The following is a 21,109-nucleotide window of genomic DNA, read 5'->3' on the forward strand; positions in this document are numbered from 1 at the left end:
TTGACCCCTTCGTATTCCACACAGATTTTATATCAGTAGATTCTCCGTTGCTCCTCTACATCCCTTTCCTTCGTACTCCATCCTGCAGACATTTTGATACCGGAAATTCTTGGATGTTGTTTTTCACATTAGTTTATATTGTACTGTGAGTCCTGTGTGAAGGTTGGATTTTATGTTGTGTCGAGAAAGCTGATTGAGAGAAAAGATTACAAATTCTCTCGTTCCAGCTGATGACTTCCTTGTGAGTTATCATTCTCAGTAATGCTTGTGACTTTTCTTTCTTTCAGTGATGACTTTCTCTCTTGCTCTATCTCTGACTTGGGAATTTTCTCTCTGTCTACCACTTACAGATCTCTCTCTCTCTCTCTCTCTCTCTCTCTCTCTCTCTCTCCTTTCCACCTACTGTATGACTTTCTTTTCTCTTTGTATCAGTTTTCTGTCACTGGTAATTCTCTCTTCCTGTGAACTTGTGATCTCTCTCTCAACCTTTTTTGCCTTTTTTCTTAGACATTTTTTTCCCTCCTCTCTCTGTCTACCATGTTCTCTGCTTTTTTTTTCTTTTACTTATTTTTCCATGTCAACTTCATTTCTTTATCAGTTTCTATAATTGTCTTTTTTTGTATCTGTCTTTCTGATCTGTACAGTTTTCATCCATTCTAATTTAGAGTAATCTAATATAATGCAGTCCAATCTGCTCTTATCGTATCCATTCTTCCATTCATTATTCATTCCTGTGTTGATCCATTCATCCTTTTGTCTCTCTGTCTCCAGTATCTATTTATATCTGCCCATCTGTCTATCAGTGTCTTTCTATCTATAGCTCTTTGTCAAATCCATGTAGTCATTCATCTGTCATTCTTCGTACCTGTTTCGGTTTATCAATCTCTCTCTTTGTTTTTCTGTCTTCTCTTCAAGGTACCACCAGTTGGTCCGCTAATGGTCTAGTAATTAAATTGCCCTGCCACCACTCCAACTGCAGGAAGAACAAGACATGGGAAACTTGTGTCCTCCTCCATTCTTGCTCCTCATGTAGAAATAAATAATTGTTACAACTGGAAATGATTCTAAGTTGTAGAACCTCAACTCTTGAGTGCAGTAGCCTAACCTCAGGCCCCAACACCTCACTTGGGGTAATGTGGGACCTTTAAAAAATATTTTTGAGTATATGATGAATTTTGAATGCAATCTAAACTTGCTTCCATGTTTTTTAATCATAAGGAGAATTGGCATACATACTCAACAGTATAAAATACTGAATTATTGAGAATGTTTTAAAATCTTCCATTCAGTACAAATAGCTGGAGATTTTTTGTGTAGTGTATCATTCAGTATAAATTAATAAATTGTTTTTTTAATGCTTCATCCAGTACAAAATAATGGTGAATATTTTTTCACTGTTTCATCACGTATGAATGAATGGGAGTTTGTTTTTGAGTGTTCCCTATAGTACACTTTAAAGGTCAATTACAGAGATAAATAAATGCATGAAATTCCTATGTTACCTGCAAGAATAGCTGTATATAAATAATTTACTGAAACAGAATACTTCAGCATAACTCAGAAGCATTGCATGAAATGCCATCATTGTCAAAACATTTTTTAGCACCTGAACCTTTTAAAAAACAAAAGCTACAGATAAGCGGAAAGGTCTGTGATGTGATGAGTCACAATTGTTTATTGTTTGAGTAGCTGTATTGCAAGAATATAAGTCAAGAATGTAACATAATGATGGTGCAGTGTGTTGCAGTAAGGATTAATGTATTTCTTGGACAAGGCATCTCAGATGTTTTGTGATGGGTGTTGGTGACATCACAGCATTGTTGCCACGAAGTGAAGGTTTTTGAATGTGAAGTACTAAATAATATACTTATTTTAAAATATTGTAGCTGGCCAAGGAAAGCAAATTTATTATGCTTCTCAGCATGATGATGCAGTAGTAAAGGATCCTGAATAGGACTCAGAAATTATTTTTATCTCTGTAATTGACCTTTAAAGGAAAGTGTTTATAATTTTTCACCCAATACAATGAATGGATGTATTTTTTAATGTTTCACTCACTAAAAATTAACATACAATAGAGTTTTATCTAGTGTGTCAACACATGAAAAAAAGAACATTTCTGTAATAATTTTGGGCACTTATTCTAACAATACATGTTGTGTGTGTATCAGTTACCAGACACTTAATGTAGAGTTTATTCAGACTGGTCACAACAAAAATGCCTCCAAGCTTATCTCATCACTTTTTCTCCTCTTGCACCACTCCTATTTTCGCACAACTCTCCTCTAGCACCACTCTCTCTCCTTTAGCCCCATTGTGTCCTCTAGCACCACTCTTTCCTTTAGCACCACTCTTTCTCTTCTCACACTCTCTTTCTTCTTACACCTCTCTCTCCTCTAGCACCACTCTCCCCTTTAGCACTATTCTTTCTCTTCTCACACCACTCTGTCTCCTCTAGCACCACTGTCTCTTCTAGCACCACTCTTTTTCTTCTCACACCACTCTTTCTCTTCTCACACCACTCTTTCTCTTCTCACACCACTCTTCCTCCTCTAGCATCACTCTCTCTCCTCTCATACCACTCTTCCTCCTCTGGCTTCCCACTCCATCCTTTAACTTCATTTATGTACACTTTATATTTTTTAGTTCATCTTCGTACATTTTGTTGTTTTATTCTTTATTGTCCCCTCTTCTCTTCTGTTTATCTTCTCTTCTTTTCACTTCTCCCCTCTGCTCTGCTCTGCTCTGCTCTCCACTCCCCTTTTTTCTCTGGTTTCCTCTCCTCTCCTCACCTCTTTTTTTCTCTGGTCTTCTCTCCTCTTCTCTCTTCATTTTTCTTTACTCTCCTCGTCTCTTCATTTTTCTTTACTCTCCTCGTCTCTCTTCATTCCTTTCTCTTCTCCTTTCCTCTCTTTATCTTTCTCTCTTCATCCTCCTCTCCTTCCCTCTCCTTTTTTTCTCCCATTAATTTTTCATTTTGTACTCTTTTCTTTATTTATCTTTCATTTTCTTTTTTCACACAGCTTTTTCAAATTTATATATACCACAAATAACCACTATTTTTATTTCAGGTATTTTTGAACTTATCTGGGCACACACAAAAAAAATCTTTTAATATTATTGTTTAAATTCTTTCTGCTTCTCTCCAAATAACTTTTCATGAAGAGATCTCTTGTTAAAAATGTGTGTAGTTTATCGTCATCATTATTGACGCCGTCATCATTATCATAGTCATCATCATCATCATCGTTGTTGTCATAGTCATCATTATCATTGTCATCACTATTATCATCACCATAACCATCATCATTGTCACTACTATTATCATCATTATTTTTTTTATCATTTTTAACTTCATCACCATCATCATCATCATCACATTAGATTCAGATGATGCTGATAAACCACTCTATCACATCTTCATGTAGATTTTTCCTTTAGATAAACAATCGTATTAGTATCATACCTTTACACTCTTCACTTTAATGATAGTTATTCCCACCTGTGTATAATAGTAATAATAATAGCAATGGATAAGTGAGATAACATTTATACATTTTTCAAAGATTGTTTAAATTTTGTTATACAAATCACTGTGTCTATATTTGCCTAAGTTAGGAAGTTAAAAGTAGAAAATTATACGAGAAGAACTGACTAGCTTTTTTTTTTCTAGTTAATTGGATAGTTAGATATTTGCTAGACAGTTTGTGCACAAGTAAAGTTTCCATATTAAGTGCTGAAAATAATTGTGTAATAGAAGACTTTGCCATACCACACACTGTCATGCCACACACTGCCACACCACACACTGCCACACCACACTATGCAAGTACTGCGTTATTTATAGTAATGCGTTATTTAGCCTTCCTTGTTAAATCTACAAAAAGAATTTTTGCTTGTATTCAAACTGTCCAACAAACATTTTAAATTCAGATGTTTAGCAAAATTCACAAGATCAGTCTTAGTACAGGTATTAATATTTACAGTTAAAAAAATTAAAGATCGCATTTATGATACTAGCAACCATGAAACTGTTCCAAATTTAAGATTGGATTTTTTTTTTTCTATCAGGTCACTTATTTGTGCTCCTATTTATTTATTTATTATTTTATACTTGCCATCCAGTACCGTTTTAAACTGCCTACTAAAATATGGAAGCCTCCCCTTCATGGCACCATATCCATTTTCTTTGCAGCTGCCAAATGTGCAATCAAAACTGGATGATGTGACGGCGCTGATTGAGAATGACATAGAGATTGTGGTGAAGCGAGGCAAGCGAGCGTTTGACTCCATAGCCACCGAGATTCAAAACAAAGTCCAGAGTTCCATACCCGAGATTAAGGATAAGATTCAGGATGCAGGTGAGAAGTTAAAAAAGCTTACAAATTTTGTTAACCATATAATTTACACTTAGGTGCCTGGTGGTCCAGTGGGTTAAGGCACTTCAGTCCAGTGTGACACAAAAGGGTTTAGATCTGAGGTATGGTTGGAGTTTATTGCTTACTTAATGCTACATAGGTATGGTTGACTGGTCACTGGTCTTAAATGTCCTGACTGTTCAGCTTAGCAGAGAAGAGGGGCTGTGGATTAAGTAAATTTAGCGTTCGGTAAACATACTTCATTCACTTTAACCTGGCTCAAACTTCTGTCCTTTTGCAACTTATGTCAGGGACCCAAGTGGCAGAAAAAGACAGTAGTACAGCTGTACATCCTTCTCATAGCATCTCTTCATGACTAGTACCATTTTCAAGTGTTAATATAGTGTTACATCTCAGTATTCAAAATAGAGAGATGATGATTTTAGGCCAAGTTAAGGTGAACAGAATAGTCATTTTATTCTTACTGCCTGTGGACATTTTTTCATAGTTTAGGGAAAATTTTCAACCCGTGTAGTTAGATATATGCTGTACTTACTCCCCTCCCCTCACAACTATTAATTCACCACCTGCTCTGCAAACCATTTCATCATCCACATGGCCCTTTCTTTCCTACCAGGCGGACAGCTCGAAGACGCAGCAGAGAAGATCCATCGTATGCTGCAGCCGGTGGATCTGAGCCAAACGGAGAACCCAGACGATCCAAACTACAAGCGGCAGCCAACCTCATACCTACATCGGATCCACTGGCACCTCAGGGTCATGCAGAATGTCATTAATGATTACGCTATGTACAGGTGCGTTGATAATTTGGCTTGTACAGGGTGGTTCGTATATAATGATCCTGTTTTATTTGTACACCACACATCCATTGAGTCATTCTTACGATATATCTTTGCATCCTCACTGTACACTCCTCATTTGGTGCTGGGGAGGAATGTCTTCTTGTGGTGGAACTGATAACTGGTTTGCTTCACCGCCCAGTTGTGCAGACATCCCTCAACCCCCTCCTTTTCCACCAAAAGGAGGATGGAGGACTGCCGCAGAAGGGCAACTTCAGCCTGCAGTCCACTGGGTTCACATATTAGTTGAACCTGAGACCACAACTACTGCTCTTACTACTACTACTACTCCTACTCCTATTCCTACAATTACCATCACTATCACCATTGTCTTGTACTCCCCATATTTTATTGCCATACAGTATAACATTCCACACTTTAGGATTAACTTAACTCATTATATTTGTTTCAGATATTGGGGTTTCCTAGGGCTGTGTGTGTTGCTGCTGCTGATAACCCTTTGCCTCACTCTGGGCGTCGTGTTCGGTTGTTGTGGAAGAAGACCTGATGAAGCAACTTCGTGTCACAAGACTACTGGTGCTTCCTGGCTTATGTGGTAAGAGAGAGAGAGAGAGAGAATGAGTCAGTTAGTTAATTAGGTTGTAAATTGTAGGCATTTGTAGATCTGGAAAAAGTGTATATATTGGGAAACAAGAGGAAGAAGTTAAAGATTGCAAGATTGGAGAGAGAGAGAGAGATTGCATGATTGTTTTTGGCACGTGGTAAGCAAGAGGTGTAGAAGATTTTTTTTTTTTTTTCTTTTTATTCAGCCTCATTTATTTATCATTTAGTTTACTCTTCAGACTTCCAGGAAAGACCTATAGTGGCAAAGGGTTTAGTTAAGGTCAGACTTTGGGTCTCCTCTTGACCTGGGTCCATGTAAGGGGTGGTATAGAGTTAACTGTTCATTCATCTTTTTGTTATTATTACCGATATTGCCACATCGTATATAATCACACCTCACCCTCACACCTTCATCCCGTCTCATATTATTATTGCCACATCTTTAATTTACCCCAGTTTCACACCTTCACCCCCTCTCTCCCCTCTTCAGTGGTGTTGGATTGACGTTCCTCTTCGCCCCAATAATCATGGCGTGCACAACAGCGCTATTCGTTGCTGGCAGTGCTACAGAAATCCTCGTATGTGACCCACTTGCCGACCCAATGCATTCTGAAGTATTTGCCGTGGCAGCTGATCTGTATAACCTGGACTCGTACTACCCTGAGGGGCAAGCACCAAGGATCACAGAGATAATAAGGTTTGTATTTCATTTCTGTTGGATAGGTGGATGTGAAGCTACAAGTGGAACAAGTTGTACTTTCTACTGGAGCCAGGATTTCTTGGGCTTGAGTGGAGAGTGGATGTAAGTGTGGCCCATCCACTTGGGCAGACTTGAGTAATATCTCATTCTGTAAATTTTTTTTCTGTCTTATCTGAATGCAGTTGGGTTGGGAAAGTAGGTCTGATTGACAGTGATGTTGAAATAATAATAATGCTGTTAAACATCATCCACTCACTTGATACAGTGCTGCCTACATTTTCCTTCACTTTTTATCATTCTTTTTCTTTGTCTATCCACCTCTCTTCCAAGTTCTCCCATCTTTCCTGTCACTTACTGTATACTCTTCTGTCCTCTTTAGGTGGCATAACATTGAGTGACAAGCCTAATGGTTTTCTGTAAGTCAGGAAACCATTTACAGCTCTGGGTGGTAGCCATATAACCAACCCACACGAGTTCCCTTCATCTCAACAAGTGGATTGGTGGAGGGTTAGTGCCCCTTCCCATAAAACAACTAACTCAGAGACAAACAGCCACCCCTTACGGGATTATAGCCTCTGGCTGTAGATAGATAGGTATAATGATAATGAACCTGTGTAGGTTTATATCCAAGGGATGGTTGGGGTTTGTAGCTCATATAATGCCACTCGGGGATGAGTGAGGCTGGTCACTCTCATCTTAAAGGTCAGAACCAATTTGCCTAGCCCCAGGCTTCTATGCTGCTCGTGGGACAACAGTGGATTGGATGATAATATAATAACCACTCAAACCAGCACTCTCCTCTTGCCCCCACAGCAAATGCCACCAAAACCTAAGTCTTTACACTGTACTCAACCTTGATCGCATCGACAGCAACCTGGCAGAGCTACAGGACTACAAGAATCGCCTCAACCTCGATGAAAAGGTATATTAAAACTTTTTTTTTTAATTTTCATTCTTTATTTGGCCCCCCTTTATGGGATTAGAACATCTGGCAATAATGAGTTTGATAGATTGATAGAGTGATAGATAGGTAGAATTTTATTTTTGGTATCACCCAACAAATTGATGTAACCTAGGAGTAACTTAGAATGAATGAGATTTGGGAGAGACAAGAACTTAGAATAACTTAGCATGAATGTGACGGGGGAGATAATAAGAGGGACTAAGGAGAGACAAGATCTTAGGCTAACTTAGAAGAGATGAGACTTAGGAGATACTGTACTTAGGAGAAATAAGAACTTAGAGTAACAGATTTGAGACTTAGACGTTACCTAGGAGAGACAAAAATATCAGAGTAGTTGTATGACTGAATAGGGATGTTAATATCAAGCACTTTTTGGAGATGAGTGATGCAGGAAAAATCTTTAGACTCACACATATCATACTCCCTTTACTCCAGCTTATCCTAAAATTGTCATCAGTTTATCTTAAATACAGAGCTGTAGCAGAAGCCTAGCACTAGAATACAGTGCCTATCATGAAGAAGTGCTATGTAAAAGATGTAGAGCTGCAGCATTGTCTTTTTCTGCCAGTGAGTTAGGTGAAATAAGTTGCAAAAGGATGGAAATCTGGGCCAAGTTTAAATGAAAGAAGTATAGTCAGATAACTTGCCTTTCAGGAGAACCAGTATACAGTAGAACCATCATATGTACAAGGAAATGATGGTCAAGAAGCAGCACTGAGTTTGAGCACGCTGATACAGGAATTAATTATGTATGGCACTAAGAGGGTACGGTGAGCCAGGCTTACAGAGTTGCACCCTTTGATGTATTTCAGCCCCTCTCACCAATTGACCACTTGCGAATTTTGGGTTACAAGGAAATACGGTACAAATTACTGACATTGATAATTTTCGTCATATTAGCACAAATTATGCTTAAAATAGATAAATATCATGTGCAAATAGCTTTGACATTCTATCAAATACTTGCTGAACTGTGTTATACTTTGATTTAGCCATAAATAAGGAAATTACAATATCACAGACCACCCATCTTTTCATAGTTTGAGTAGTTGTTTATTATTGTCCCTATTCAGTACACAACAAAAATGAAACATAGCATGCTTCAGCAAATACTTGATGTTATGGCAAAGCAGTTTTCATATTATACAATCTATTTCTAGTACAGTTTTGGTTGATACTGTACTACAAAAATTATCAGTGTTGTTAATGTCAACTTACTTGTAGCCCCAGTCTCACAGGTGGCCAGTTCTAGCCTTTCCAGTTCAGTGATATGCTTTCTCATTTATCTTACTGTTTACAGAAAATTTTATTTGGCTTAGGAAGATTTCAAAACTGCTGTGTTTGCTTTGGGTTGAGGCTCATAATTCAGGTGAACTGCAGGTTGATGTTGCCTTTCTCCTGTAGACCATAATTCTCCTTTGGGGGGTAGGAAAGGAGGTGAGGAACATTGAAAGATATTGTAGTTTTTGTAGCCCCAGGTTCATCTGAAATGTGAACCAGGTGAACTGTAGGCTTAACCCCTTGGGGTCAGGCATTGTTTATAAAATTGACTGTCAGGAGCGGGCATTTTTTGCAAAAAATGTGATTTTTCACAAATCTCTTCATGTGAAAACTATCAAACCTATCATAAAAAATTTTCATACCCACCAAGTTACATCTCTTTTACTTTAAAATGAGTGATGTTCCAGTTTTGTATGATTATTTATTGTACAACAGTGGCTGAGAACGTAAGAGTGTCCAAACGTTCTGGAACGGGGACCGACATCCCCATGACACACGTTCCAAAATGGGGACTGACCTTTAGGGGTTAAGTTGCCTTTCTCCCTCAGTCCACCACCCTCCTTTGGGGGGATAGGGAAGTAGTTAAGGGATGTTTGTATACCCAGCCATGAGCCACCCAGTTATACCAGTGCCACCACATGAAGGCATTCCTCTCCACCACTTGAAGATGTGAATGTGGCTGTTGTCTCTGTCATCACCAGTTATGTGCTCTCCTAAGCTAAATAAAATTGCCTGATAACAGCTGGAATAAAATGCAGAAGGCATCATTGGGCAGAAGGCTTTAAGTACCCCGCCAATACTTCTTTAAATGAAGTAAACAAATATTAATAATACAAATGGAAGTAAACTGAAAACTTAAAAGACTTATGAACTTACCAGAAGTTAATCCTGTGACTGTGTAAACACTGGAATGTGGATGATGAATGAAAAATATTAATAATGTTGAGAAAAACATTAATAATGTTGATCCCTTATTTTTACCTTCATAAAAAAGAGGATGATGGTAAATATCCAATAAACTGAACACTTCCAAGACTTAAGGACAGATGTAATGGAAGTTTTCTCATACCATTTATGTCTATAATATTTTTTTTTTGGCCACATAAATATCTGAACATGGATGATGAATGATGTTTATTCCTAACAGTACTTCCCATGCTTTTTATCTTTATGAAAATGCTGATGATGGTAAGTATACAAATTTTACCTTCTAATCTTGCAGAGGGTGAGAGGTGTGAATGTTGAGGGTAGAGTTAAAAAAAAAAAAAAGAAAAAAAAAAAAGACATGGAACGAGGTCATACAGTGTTGCCTGAGAGATAAGAGACTGAATAGGGAGGCTGCCAGAGATTGAGCAGTGTGGAGAGCCACCATTAGGTGAACATGGCTGACACATGTAATCATGTTGGAGCCTTTATAAATGATACATATGATACATTATGCTGAGCTCAAGCCAAGTGTGATGTCAGTCCAGTTGAACATAATGGGCTCCTGTGTGGGGGGGGGGAGTGACATGCATGTTGTGTGTATATGCACTGCAGGTTTTTATAACTTTTGTGTGTTGGCAAGGTGTGTAGGTTACATTGTGGTAGAGGTATAGGGGAAAAAAGTAATGGCTTTTACTGAGTTCTTATAAGCATTTAGGCTTCTGTTGTGGTTTTCCAATACTTTTATAGCACAGATAACACCTGGTGGTCTAGTGGGTTGAGGTGTTGCACCTGTGTGGGGCCTGAAAGGGTTCCTATCCATGGAATGGTTGGGGTTTTAAAAATATCACTTAGGGGCAAGTGAGGCTGGTCACCCATGCCTTTTATGGGCCTCTATGATTCTGATAGAACAAAAAAGATTTGGATAATGTTATAGCATAGTTTCACATAGTGTGGCAACCTGCTATATCCACTCTTATATCACTATTTCACTGTCTCACAGATTGAACAACTGATGCATGAGATACGTGTTGACACGGATGTTGAGATTCTGTCCCCGGTGGCCAAGGAACAACTCTGGGAACTGGCCAACTCATCTGTGGCAGATAAAGATACATGGGACTATTATGCAGACATTGTAAGTTGGATGAAATTTTACATGAATGAATTAATTATAATTTTTCAGTTTTGATGATGGTCCTTATTATAAGAGTAAGGATGGTTGATTGTTGTGATGATTGACTGTTGTGATTGTAATGATATTGATTATGATGATGATGATGATGATGATGATAATAACAGTAATAATAATAAAAACAACAAAAATGCTGTAAGCCCACCTGCCCTCCCCACAGCTTGAGAAAAAGGTGCTAACAATTGATCTAATGGAACTAGCGGCGTTGTTGAATCAGACAGCCGATCGCGTCCCCAACGAGCAGACTCAGGTGTCCGTACAGCTCAAGAACGATGCACTCTATCTGGAGGTGAGTATTTTTATTTATTTATTTTTTTTATTACTTGTCAACACATTCAAATTTCTCATTCTCTCAAGATTTGTTCTCACGCGCTCTTGAACCCTACCTTACCCCATCCTTAGGTGGGAAACGAAGGTTGGGATGATGATGATGATGATGACGATGATGATGATGATGACGATGATGATGATGATGATGATGATGATGATGATGATGATGATGATGATGAGGAGGAGGAGGAGGAGGAGGAGGAAGAGGAGGAGGAGGAGGATTTGATGATGATATGATGATGACGACAATGACAATGACGACAATCTCCTTTTACTCTCACTGCACCTAACTTGCCCTTTCTCCATCTTGAATGCCGAGTTGTAACAGTAGAGTATAATACTGATCATGAAGAAGAGCCATGGAAAGGATGTAGGGTTGTAGTAACGTCTTTATCTGCCACTGAACTTCATGAAATAAGCTGCAAAAATGAAGAAACTCTGTGCCAAGTAAAAGCGAATGAAGTACTGTATAGTATATAACCAGTGTTCACATTGTTGCCACCAGGGTCTGCAACGATGGGTGACGTCAATTGGGTCGTTGACAAGAACTCTAAAAGAGACAACAGCACGACTAAACGAGCACCTCAAGTTCAACAAAACCAGTCTGCGTGAAGCCATCGGAGATCTCATTGCTCAGGCAGAGTTTGCACAGAACTACCTGCGTATAAATGGCTCCAGGGAGGTGACCGAGGTAGGAGCGAGAGTGTATTTACTGTGTGTCTTTGTGGTAATGTTAATTCAGCATGAGTGGCTCAGTATTAGTGTCCAAGTGGTAGTCACTCTCACTGTAAATGTGTGGGCTGAGTAGCCTGGCTGTGGACCCGTGTGTTTTTAATGACACGATGAGTCACACAGGAAGAGGTGTTAAGAAATTTCCAAAGCCACTTAGAACACAATCCTCAGTCTTCCAGCTCACTGATTGCCTGTCTCCCCCAGCTTGTGGCACGATTTTCTGAGGACTTCCTGGCCAATGTTGATGAGTTTGTGTGGTACGTTGAAGTAGCCGTGGAGAGCGACATTGGGAGGTGTGGTCCTGTGTCTACTATATATAATGCCACCACGTCTGCTTTCTGCAAGGATATTATGTACCCATTTGTGAGTATTTGAAGGGAAAGAATAGGGTGAGGGAGAGAGGGAGAGTGAGAGGGAGAGGGAGAGGGAAAGGAAGAGGAGAAGGGAGATGGGGAGGGAGAGAGAGAGAGGAGAGAGTTTGATGGTGTGATTCTGTGTCTACTATTATAATGCTGCCACACTGGTTTGCTGTATAGATATTATATACCCATTTATTAGTACTGGAGGGAAGAAGAGGGCAGGATGGAGGGAAAAAGGGAGAAGGAGAGAGAAACTAGAAAGTATGATTGCGTGTCTATTGTATAGTGTATAATAATAATAATCTAGATAATGATATCCTTGTGCAGTTTTGTCTTATTTTTTTGTCGCCTCAACAGAATGGGTTTTGGGCCAGTGTGGGTTGGGTCTTCTTTTTCTTCCTTCCTGCGTTGGTCCTGGCGGTGCACCTCGCCTCGCTGTATCGCAAAACCGAACCTTATCCCGGCCCACTCAACGAATCGTAAGTGTGCGGTCATTTATGTGTGTGTGTGCTATTGGGGTTTAACATTGTGGCCACCTGGGTATCCTATTTATTCAGTAAACAGTCTTTTAGCACAGAGATCACTTGGCTTTAAAACTGATTCTTGTGTAAATACTGAACAGCAAAACTTTTTAAAGGAGTTAGGATATACAGCTGGCTTCCATGCACCATAATTATCAAGCCCTGTTTTATGTACAAGTATCTTTACTTTTCAGTAGAGGGCTTCAGTAATATAGGAGTTCAGTCATAGCTGAAAGAATCTGTGCAGTAACTAGCTACATTTCAGATAAAAAGACATAGCCGGAGATTTTTCCATTTGTAAAACTGTACTAAGGACATAGGATGGTCTCTTACATCTTAACTGATCTGGAATGCAATATCTTTTCGGATCTTTTCATACCCTAAGCCTTATACAATGTCCAAAGGAATGGAGTGTTACATTTATTATTTATTGCTCCCTGTCAGTTTTTGTATGTGGGATATTTGGGACTGATTTAAAAGATCGTTGTGCTATAGTGACTGTGCTGTTGGATTGTTACTCCTCTGGTGGTTTTCCATTATTTACTGTGTGTGCTGTGTGCTGCAGAATGATTTGGCTGTTGTATTAACCTGCCATTCTCTTCTTTTCAGTTTTTAGTGCATAGTGTCTTTTTTTTTTTCTATGGATATATTAACAGTGAGGCATAGACTTATATTTTCCATGCTTCTTAGAGTATTGGCTAATTTTCTTCCATGATATTTTGATTATATACTCTTTTAACTTTATCTTGGCCTAAAATTGCCATCTCCCCATCTTGAATTCTGAATTGTAACAGTGGATTAACACAAAATGATGCTAGTCATGAAGAAGTCCTATGGAAAGAATGTGGAATTATAGTGCTGCCTCATTCTGCCACTGAGCAGTGTGAAAAAAGCTGCAAAATAACAAAAATCTGGGCCAAATTAAGGTGAAAAGAGTATAGTTTCCAAGTCCACTAACTTCTAATCAGCCAAATAATACAAACTAACAAATGAGCTTAATGGGTAGAACGAGCAAGATATATCAGTGGGATGGACGCAAACTGAAGACATTATGATCTGCATTGGTAAGGTTCAAGAAGGTATTTCATTATGGTTTTAAAAATGTACTGGCTTTCTAAATGTGCCATGTTACTACAGTTTTTTTTTTTTTTATGTGTAAATTTCTTGTTTTTAAAGTTACTGTGTTATGCGTAGGTATCCAGTGTTGTTGTTTTTTTTTTATGCCTTTACAGATATTTAATCATTTTTTTTTTTTCAATCATTTTTTAATATTCAGAAAAGGGGATAAGTGATACAGTTTTTAATTATTACAGAATGAAAAATGCGACTTATTATTATGAATTTATATATTATGATAAGCATAATCAGTAGTACCAGTTCTTGATTGATATGGTGGCAAACTTATTTATGACTGTTTTAGGCGTAATTATAATGGTAAAATGAAATATGATTAAAATGTGATTGAAACATAGTAGAAACATTAAGTGAGATGAAGTGGCAAGCTTTATTCATGACCTACTTTCCTTTTAATTATAATGGTAATATGAAACACAACTGAAGCGTCATAAAAATGTGACATTTGAATGACTTGTAGCACTTCCTAACACACATCCAGACTTAATTACAATGATGGAAGGAAACATGACTGAAACATAATAGAAATTTGACTATTTAACGACTGGTAGTGCTTCCTAACACATTTTCGCAAGTGTCGCTGTGTATTTAGTTACGGCACTTAATTCACTATTCACTTTAACTTGGCCTGCAGTTGCTTTCTCCCCATCATGAATGCTGAGGTGTAACTAGATGAATGCCAGAATATGATGCTAATCATGAAAAAGTTATATGGACAGGATGCTGAGTCATAGTGTTGTCTTTTTCTGCCACTGTGCTTCGTAAAACAAGCTGCCAAAGGACGAAAATCTGAGCCAAGTTAAAATGAATGAACTATGACCCCATTGCACCTCAAAGCAACACTCGGTAGTAGAAGCTGCTCGGTGGGAGTCACGGTAGAGTTGTGTTGCCACTTTGTTGTTGTGAAGGCACTGTAGACACAAGTACTCACACGGCAAGGAGGTGTTTTGTTTATATATGACGCTTGAAGACTCGGATTCCAACTTGGGGAAATGTTTTACTTGAGGAATGCCACCAAAAGCAGCTTTTCAACAAATTTCTTATACCTTCAATTGAATCAGATTTTATGTGTTAGCCAGAATAAACAATATGCCTAAGAAATGGTTAAGTTTCAGATTGATTGACAATATACATATATATTTTTTTTATGCGAGTGATTCCTGTGTAGTTTATTATTTCTTTTTTTTCTTTATTTCTTTTAACTTGTTAGTATTTTTTCTTGAGCCAAAATGCACTTAACATAATTGAACAAAACCAGACCAGGACTTAACCAAGGCATGATTTGGCAACCTAGGTATGATTCACTAGTTTAATTGGTCATATGCAACGGATCAGCTCTGGAACTGTCTCCGTCTGTTTTTATTTCCGTCTGCCTGTGACCTCCGGTTATTTAAACACTATGTTTCCAGGCATATGAAAATGAATTGATCTTGGATTGAAATCTGGCTCTCACTTTTTTTTTTTTTCCCGTAGGAGTGAACAATCTTGCAGGCTTCTAGTCTTTGGTTCCTTCTTCCTTTCATAAAAATAATAAAAATAAAAATGCTGGACAGTGGTAGCCTAGCCTTTGGCTCCTACTCCTTGATGGAGATTACATGAGATTGACCGTTGCTGCTTTACTGTTGAAGAGCTCTTTCTGGTGATGCTTCTAAAATTTTAATTCTATCCCGAGAGGTTACAATGTTTATATGTAGTACTCGTGGTGCTTGTAACCAACTTCGTCAAACGGCTTCAGAGCAGTAACATTTCATTATTATTTGTATTACGGCCACCACAGAATGATTCTAGTCATGTTCGGAGTTACGATGCGAGCTGGATGGGTTTTCTGTTATGGTTTTATGGACTTTATTTTTTCATTGAGTTGTCTGGTGTAAAAATTTAAGCGGTAAGTGTTTTTTCTTTTTTTCTTAGGCTTCAAGTTTTGTGGTGTAAATACTTCTTTTAGGTTTACAGTATTTATCCTTGTTGCTTCACAGATATACAGTCTTTTATTTATTTTTCCTTAATTTTATACATATCTTTCTAATGTGTATGTTAGATTATTTATTATGCCATGAAGGGCTTTATGCATCGAGTTTTCTTCTATAAATATCTGTGGAATAGGTTTCAGAGCTTTATTTGCTTAATCTTTATACTGTACAGGTATTTTCCAAGTGTATGCTTAGAATTTCCATTATGCTTTAAACTGTAGGGCTTTTGACGTCAGTTTCTCTGGTGTAAATATTCCATGGTTTTACAAGCTTTATTTGCCTTATATAGGTATTTTAGAACTGTATGCTTAGAGTGTCCATTAGCATTATTATTGTAGTGATTTATGCAGTGTTGTTGTTCGTATTATTTATCCCAAGCCCCAGAATAGCTACATAAACTTGGTGCAGAGAACTTTTATTTTTTTTTATTTTTTTTTATTTTTTTTACCTTTCCAATTTGATGATGTATTTTAAATTTTGTTCTTGCTATCTCTGTATAATGTTATTCAGTTTTTGAAAGACTTTCTGAGAGAGAAGTTAGATATAATCATAATTTAGCCCATCACTCAAAAGGTGTCTAAAAGCTGAATAAATTTGCCTGGAAACAGCAAGAATAGGAGAGAGAGAAAAAAAGTAATCATCAAATTGAAAAGGCTAACATTTGACCATTTGCAAGGTTTGGGCAGCAAAGGAGTTTAATATATGGGCCATGAACATTTTTTTGGTACTGTAGGGACATAAATGACATTTAGAATAAATACGTATTGTGTGAAAACAACTTTGGCACATTAATAAAAACTTCCTTGACAGGGTTATACTTCAATTGAGTTTTAAAAAAGGAAAATAATAAGCAACGTCTCAAACACTGTGATAGGATGGATTGTCTTTGATATTATATTTTTCCCTGTTAATGGCTAACTTGAAGCATAGCATTGTTCAGCAGGTGCATGATATTATTTCAAAGCTATTTTCACAGGGTATTTATCTATTGAAAACATGATTTATGCTAATACTATGAAAATTATCAGTGTTGTAGCCCAAAACTTGCAAGTCGTCAAACAGGATGTGACAAGGATAGCTGTAGGGAGAGAATATGGAAATGCAAAGTTGAAATAGGCTCTAATTTTGGTCCGTGTGGTGAGGTTGTTATGAATGTTCAAGATTACCTTCGCAGGATCACATAACTGAATGTGACAGCAAATTAGGAGTCCAGGAGATAATTATATTGTTTGTGTAATGTGTGTTTATTTGTCTCAGCAGATTTTTAGGCAATTGATTGTGTGTGAAAGACTGTACACTGCCATTTCAAAGCAGTGAAGTTTTGAATATCTACAGTTTGCTTTGAAAGATTCGGGTCTCATTCTGTTTTGATGTAATTTTGAATGCAAAAAATCTGATGTATTGAAAAGTGGCACTGTTATCTATATCTTCATATAGTGTACGTATGCCTTAAGGAATTGCATTGTATGCAAAAGATGCAGTTCGTATATTGAATGTAATTTTGAGCCTGGGGAAAAAAACTTAATTGAATGATCACAATACAGTATTTTGATAAAATGTAGAAATGAATGTTTGAAGTTATTTTCAGTTTTGGAGGGTACCGTCATTTTGTTGTAATATTGAACATGACCAGAAGTAAACTGGTTATGAAAGAAGCACTTGTAATGGAATTGTAGTTAGGAATAATTAAAGGAACATTCATTTTTATAGAGTGAAGTAAAAAATTATTCATGTATATACTAAATTTCTCACAGTGCAATTAGAAATATCAGAAAACACATTTACAGTTTTTCATTTGGTTTAGTTTTGATAAGGACTGGAGAGGATATTTATAGACTGTAAACTTTATTGCCTGGAGTAAGAGATATATAAAAAAAAAATAACACGCCAATAATTTTAACTCTGAAATTTTGATAGATGCCAAAATAGCTTTGATCAGCGAAACATTTTCATTAGCATTAGTGTAGCGCTCCAACCCTCATATATCTCATTCCCTGTAGCTTACCTCTTCCCCTGCTCCTCCATCCCCACTGCCCTCCCTTCCCTCACCCCCTTCAGATTTGAATGCCCACATGAGATTAGTGCGAGCCCAAACCAGACGTTGATTAACCCCTTCAGTACGAGGAAAGTTTATTTTATTTTCGGCAATACGAAAATTCATTATTTTCCTCTGTTCAGACTTTTTTTTTTTTTTTTTTTTTTTTTTAATGACTGGTGTCAGAATTATTTTATTCAACAAAAGAGAGAGGAATTTATGTATTCAGCTTACTGTAGGGGAGACTTTTCATAAAATCACAGAATTACAGTAGCGCCAGTAGTAGTTCCAACCCCAGGCTCTTCTGAATGTGAATCCAATGGACCACCATTCATAGTCCTCATTTTGGGGGATAATGAGGGAACTAAGAGATGTTTGTATAACCAGGCAGTGAAACTCCATAGTCGTATCAGTGTCACAACTTGAAGGCATCCCTCTCCTTCTGCAGTACTCGTAGTGAAGAGGTTAAGCATTCCTTTGCCTCCCTCCACCTCCATCCCCCCCTCCCTCAAGCTTCCGCCTCACCCTGTGTTGGTAGTGGCTTGTGTACAGTGGTAGTCTCGGGAAGATTTATTTTTATCAGACATATGGATTGTATTCTTATCACTTTATTAAGCATTGCAGTACTTCATCTTTATGTATTTCTTTATGCAGCATGATAATACTCTCTTATATCTTATGTATGGAACCTATGTCAGTATTTGAAAGATGTAAATTAACAATGTCTACGAGAATATGAAGGTGTATTATGCAAAATTAACTGAAAAAGAAGTAACTGAAGCATCTCTTCCTTTAGTGATTGATTTTGGATGTTATGCCAAAATATTCCCTTTGATGTTATTTACTCTATCTTTTTGTATATTGACATAGGTTGCATAAATAACAGGGGAATATCAGTGCTCCATAGACAGAAATATATTGGTAAGGAGGAAGGACTAAGGTGCCTTATAATGTGATGAAAATCCTGTATAACCCTAGGATGTCACAAATGAAATTCACAAATAAAAGGTCAGTGATTTGTTATTGTTCAAACATTGCTCTGAGGGTTGGCTGTGAGTGTTGTGTAATGTGCAGTCTATAAACCGAGTATCATTAACTTTCCTTACTTTTTGATGAGATGAAACATTAAGAAATTTACATATATCAGTTTGTTTTTTCTGTAAACTGGACTAAACATTACTGCTTATGAAAGACTGGAGGCATTCTGATAATGTTATAATACAGTGTGCACAGGTCAGTCTCCTACTCGTTAATGTTCTGCTTTAAAGTTGTCCAGCCTCAGGTGTGTATGCCCCAGAGAGGGTAATATGTGGCTGTCACCATTGGAAAATTCATTGTAATTATTTAAAATTATTACTTTTTTGTCTAGTGGTAGAGTATTTGAGTCAAAGAGACAGTTGTCCCTCACACACAGAGGTTCAGATCCCAGAGGTTGTTGGAGGTTTTTCTGTCCTACATAACGCTCTGGCAGGAGGAGGGTTGCTGTGCTGACTTCCTGTAGTGGAATCCGGGATGTGATCTTAGGCTTTTCTTTCCGTGAAATGTTGCCAGGGACCTTAGATGGTCTCTTAAATCTTAAGTGATTCAGTTTAAGACTGTGGTAGTCTGCCCTCAGATTGTCATGCCCTCTAGGTTCTGTAGGGCCTTGAGAGAGGTGATAAATAATTGGCTGTTACTGTTTGCCATTTCTGCTAGGCCATCATTTACCTGTGTCCAGGGCACAGTATTACCAGTGAGCAATACTTGAATGATAATGATGTTGAACCAGACTGACTTGTGAATGTGTCATGCCCTTCAGTATGTAGATGGCTTTATTTCATTCATGTTACTGCCATGTGATTTTATTCAGCTCAAGAAGAGTCTCATAGTAGTAAAGGGGTTTTTGAAAGCTGAATAAAACTCAGCAGATGTAACGGCAATGAAATAAAATAATTGTTGTACTGAAAGGCACCTGGGTGATCCATATGTTTGAGCAAAATGATACTACAGAATCCCATAGTCAAAATGTCAGCTAGCCATGTCATTTTAGTGTTTTTGTTTTTTTTTCTACATAATTTTGCCATGTAGTTTTCCTAGTATGTATTCTAGCAAATTAACATCCAGATATTTACTTGACAGCCAATACTTGTATGATGCATATGATGAGAGGAACAGCTTTCCTATGTGCAAGTGAGTATGGCCTCGTACATGATAGGATCTGTGTTGTTTTGGTTTGGTGGATGTGTCTACTCTGTACTTAAGGCAAATGGGGGAATTCTTCTGGGATTGGCTTGTTCCTTTGCACTTCTTCCTGACTAGTATATTGCTGTTTATGGCATGTTTGTAATCCAGTCTTCAGTATCTGTTTATCCATTGGTTCGTCTGTCTATTTGTTTATTTATCTGTCTATGTATCAGTCTACTTTTGTTTATCTTTCTGTCTGTCTGTTTGTCAATCTAAAGCCAGATGCCTCAGTCCCAGAGGGGGTGGCCATGAACAAATTCCCCTTTCGTTTCCCTGTTCAGTGCTCTGCCATCAGGCAGCCTTTCTCCCATCCCACACCACTCATATGTATACTTGTCCAACATATTCTTCCACATAATCCTCAATTTCCCTCTCCCCTTCCCTTTATTTTGCACCGCTTTCACTCTTACACCTCCACACCCATTTCTCCACTTCATCCTGTTTCCCTCTCTTCTCCCATATCCACATACACTCCCAGTCAATCCCAAGCTTCTCATTCTCTTCACCTGGCCAGTCTATCTCAGGGTACTTATAACACTTTCCAACACATCCACGTCATACAACAACACTCCTCAACATCCTCGTTTGGCTGTCTGTCTCTCCACATAACTCCACATTCTGCTGTCAGATAACTCATTTCCACTCCTCTTACTCTTGATTTTATCCACATCAACACCACAACACTCCTTCACTTCCTCATTTGTCAATCTCTCTCTCCACAGTACTCTATACACCTCTTAGATAACACATTTCCACACCTTTCACTCTTGACTTGTTTCCTTCCAGCAGAGTCTTATCCTCACTTCCCTAATTAATTGTTGGGATCACAGTTCTCTCCTGTATATTATGTGTGCAGTTTATGCTGAGTGAGAGATTGACTAGGAGAGAGTGAGTGAAAGAGGGGGAGAGGGAGATCGAGGTAGAGGAAGTGGATGGAGAGGTACAGTGTATGAATGAGG

The 21,109-nt window shown here is 37.9% G+C and overlaps 1 protein-coding gene across 1 annotated transcript in view; it reads left to right on the forward strand.

Annotated features, from left to right (window-relative positions):
* The window catches only part of LOC145407387 (prominin-1-like), a 136,346-nt gene that overhangs the window by 85,918 nt on the left and 29,319 nt on the right, over positions 1-21,109 (forward strand). The window contains exons 9-19 of the mRNA XM_080278322.1: positions 4,196-4,361; positions 4,996-5,173; positions 5,631-5,774; positions 6,273-6,479; positions 7,296-7,404; positions 10,655-10,789; positions 11,007-11,135; positions 11,682-11,867; positions 12,113-12,271; positions 12,625-12,746; positions 20,046-20,096. Coding sequence (XP_080134448.1) covers positions 4,196-4,361; positions 4,996-5,173; positions 5,631-5,774; positions 6,273-6,479; positions 7,296-7,404; positions 10,655-10,789; positions 11,007-11,135; positions 11,682-11,867; positions 12,113-12,271; positions 12,625-12,746; positions 20,046-20,096 — 1,586 coding nt within the window. The remainder of the gene's footprint in view (positions 1-4,195; positions 4,362-4,995; positions 5,174-5,630; positions 5,775-6,272; positions 6,480-7,295; positions 7,405-10,654; positions 10,790-11,006; positions 11,136-11,681; positions 11,868-12,112; positions 12,272-12,624; positions 12,747-20,045; positions 20,097-21,109) is intronic.

This window comes from Coenobita brevimanus, chromosome 73 (assembly GCF_032717465.1).
Source record: "Coenobita brevimanus isolate Jiangsu-jjx chromosome 73, ASM3271746v2, whole genome shotgun sequence".
Taxonomy (NCBI): Eukaryota; Metazoa; Arthropoda; class Malacostraca; order Decapoda; family Coenobitidae; genus Coenobita; species Coenobita brevimanus.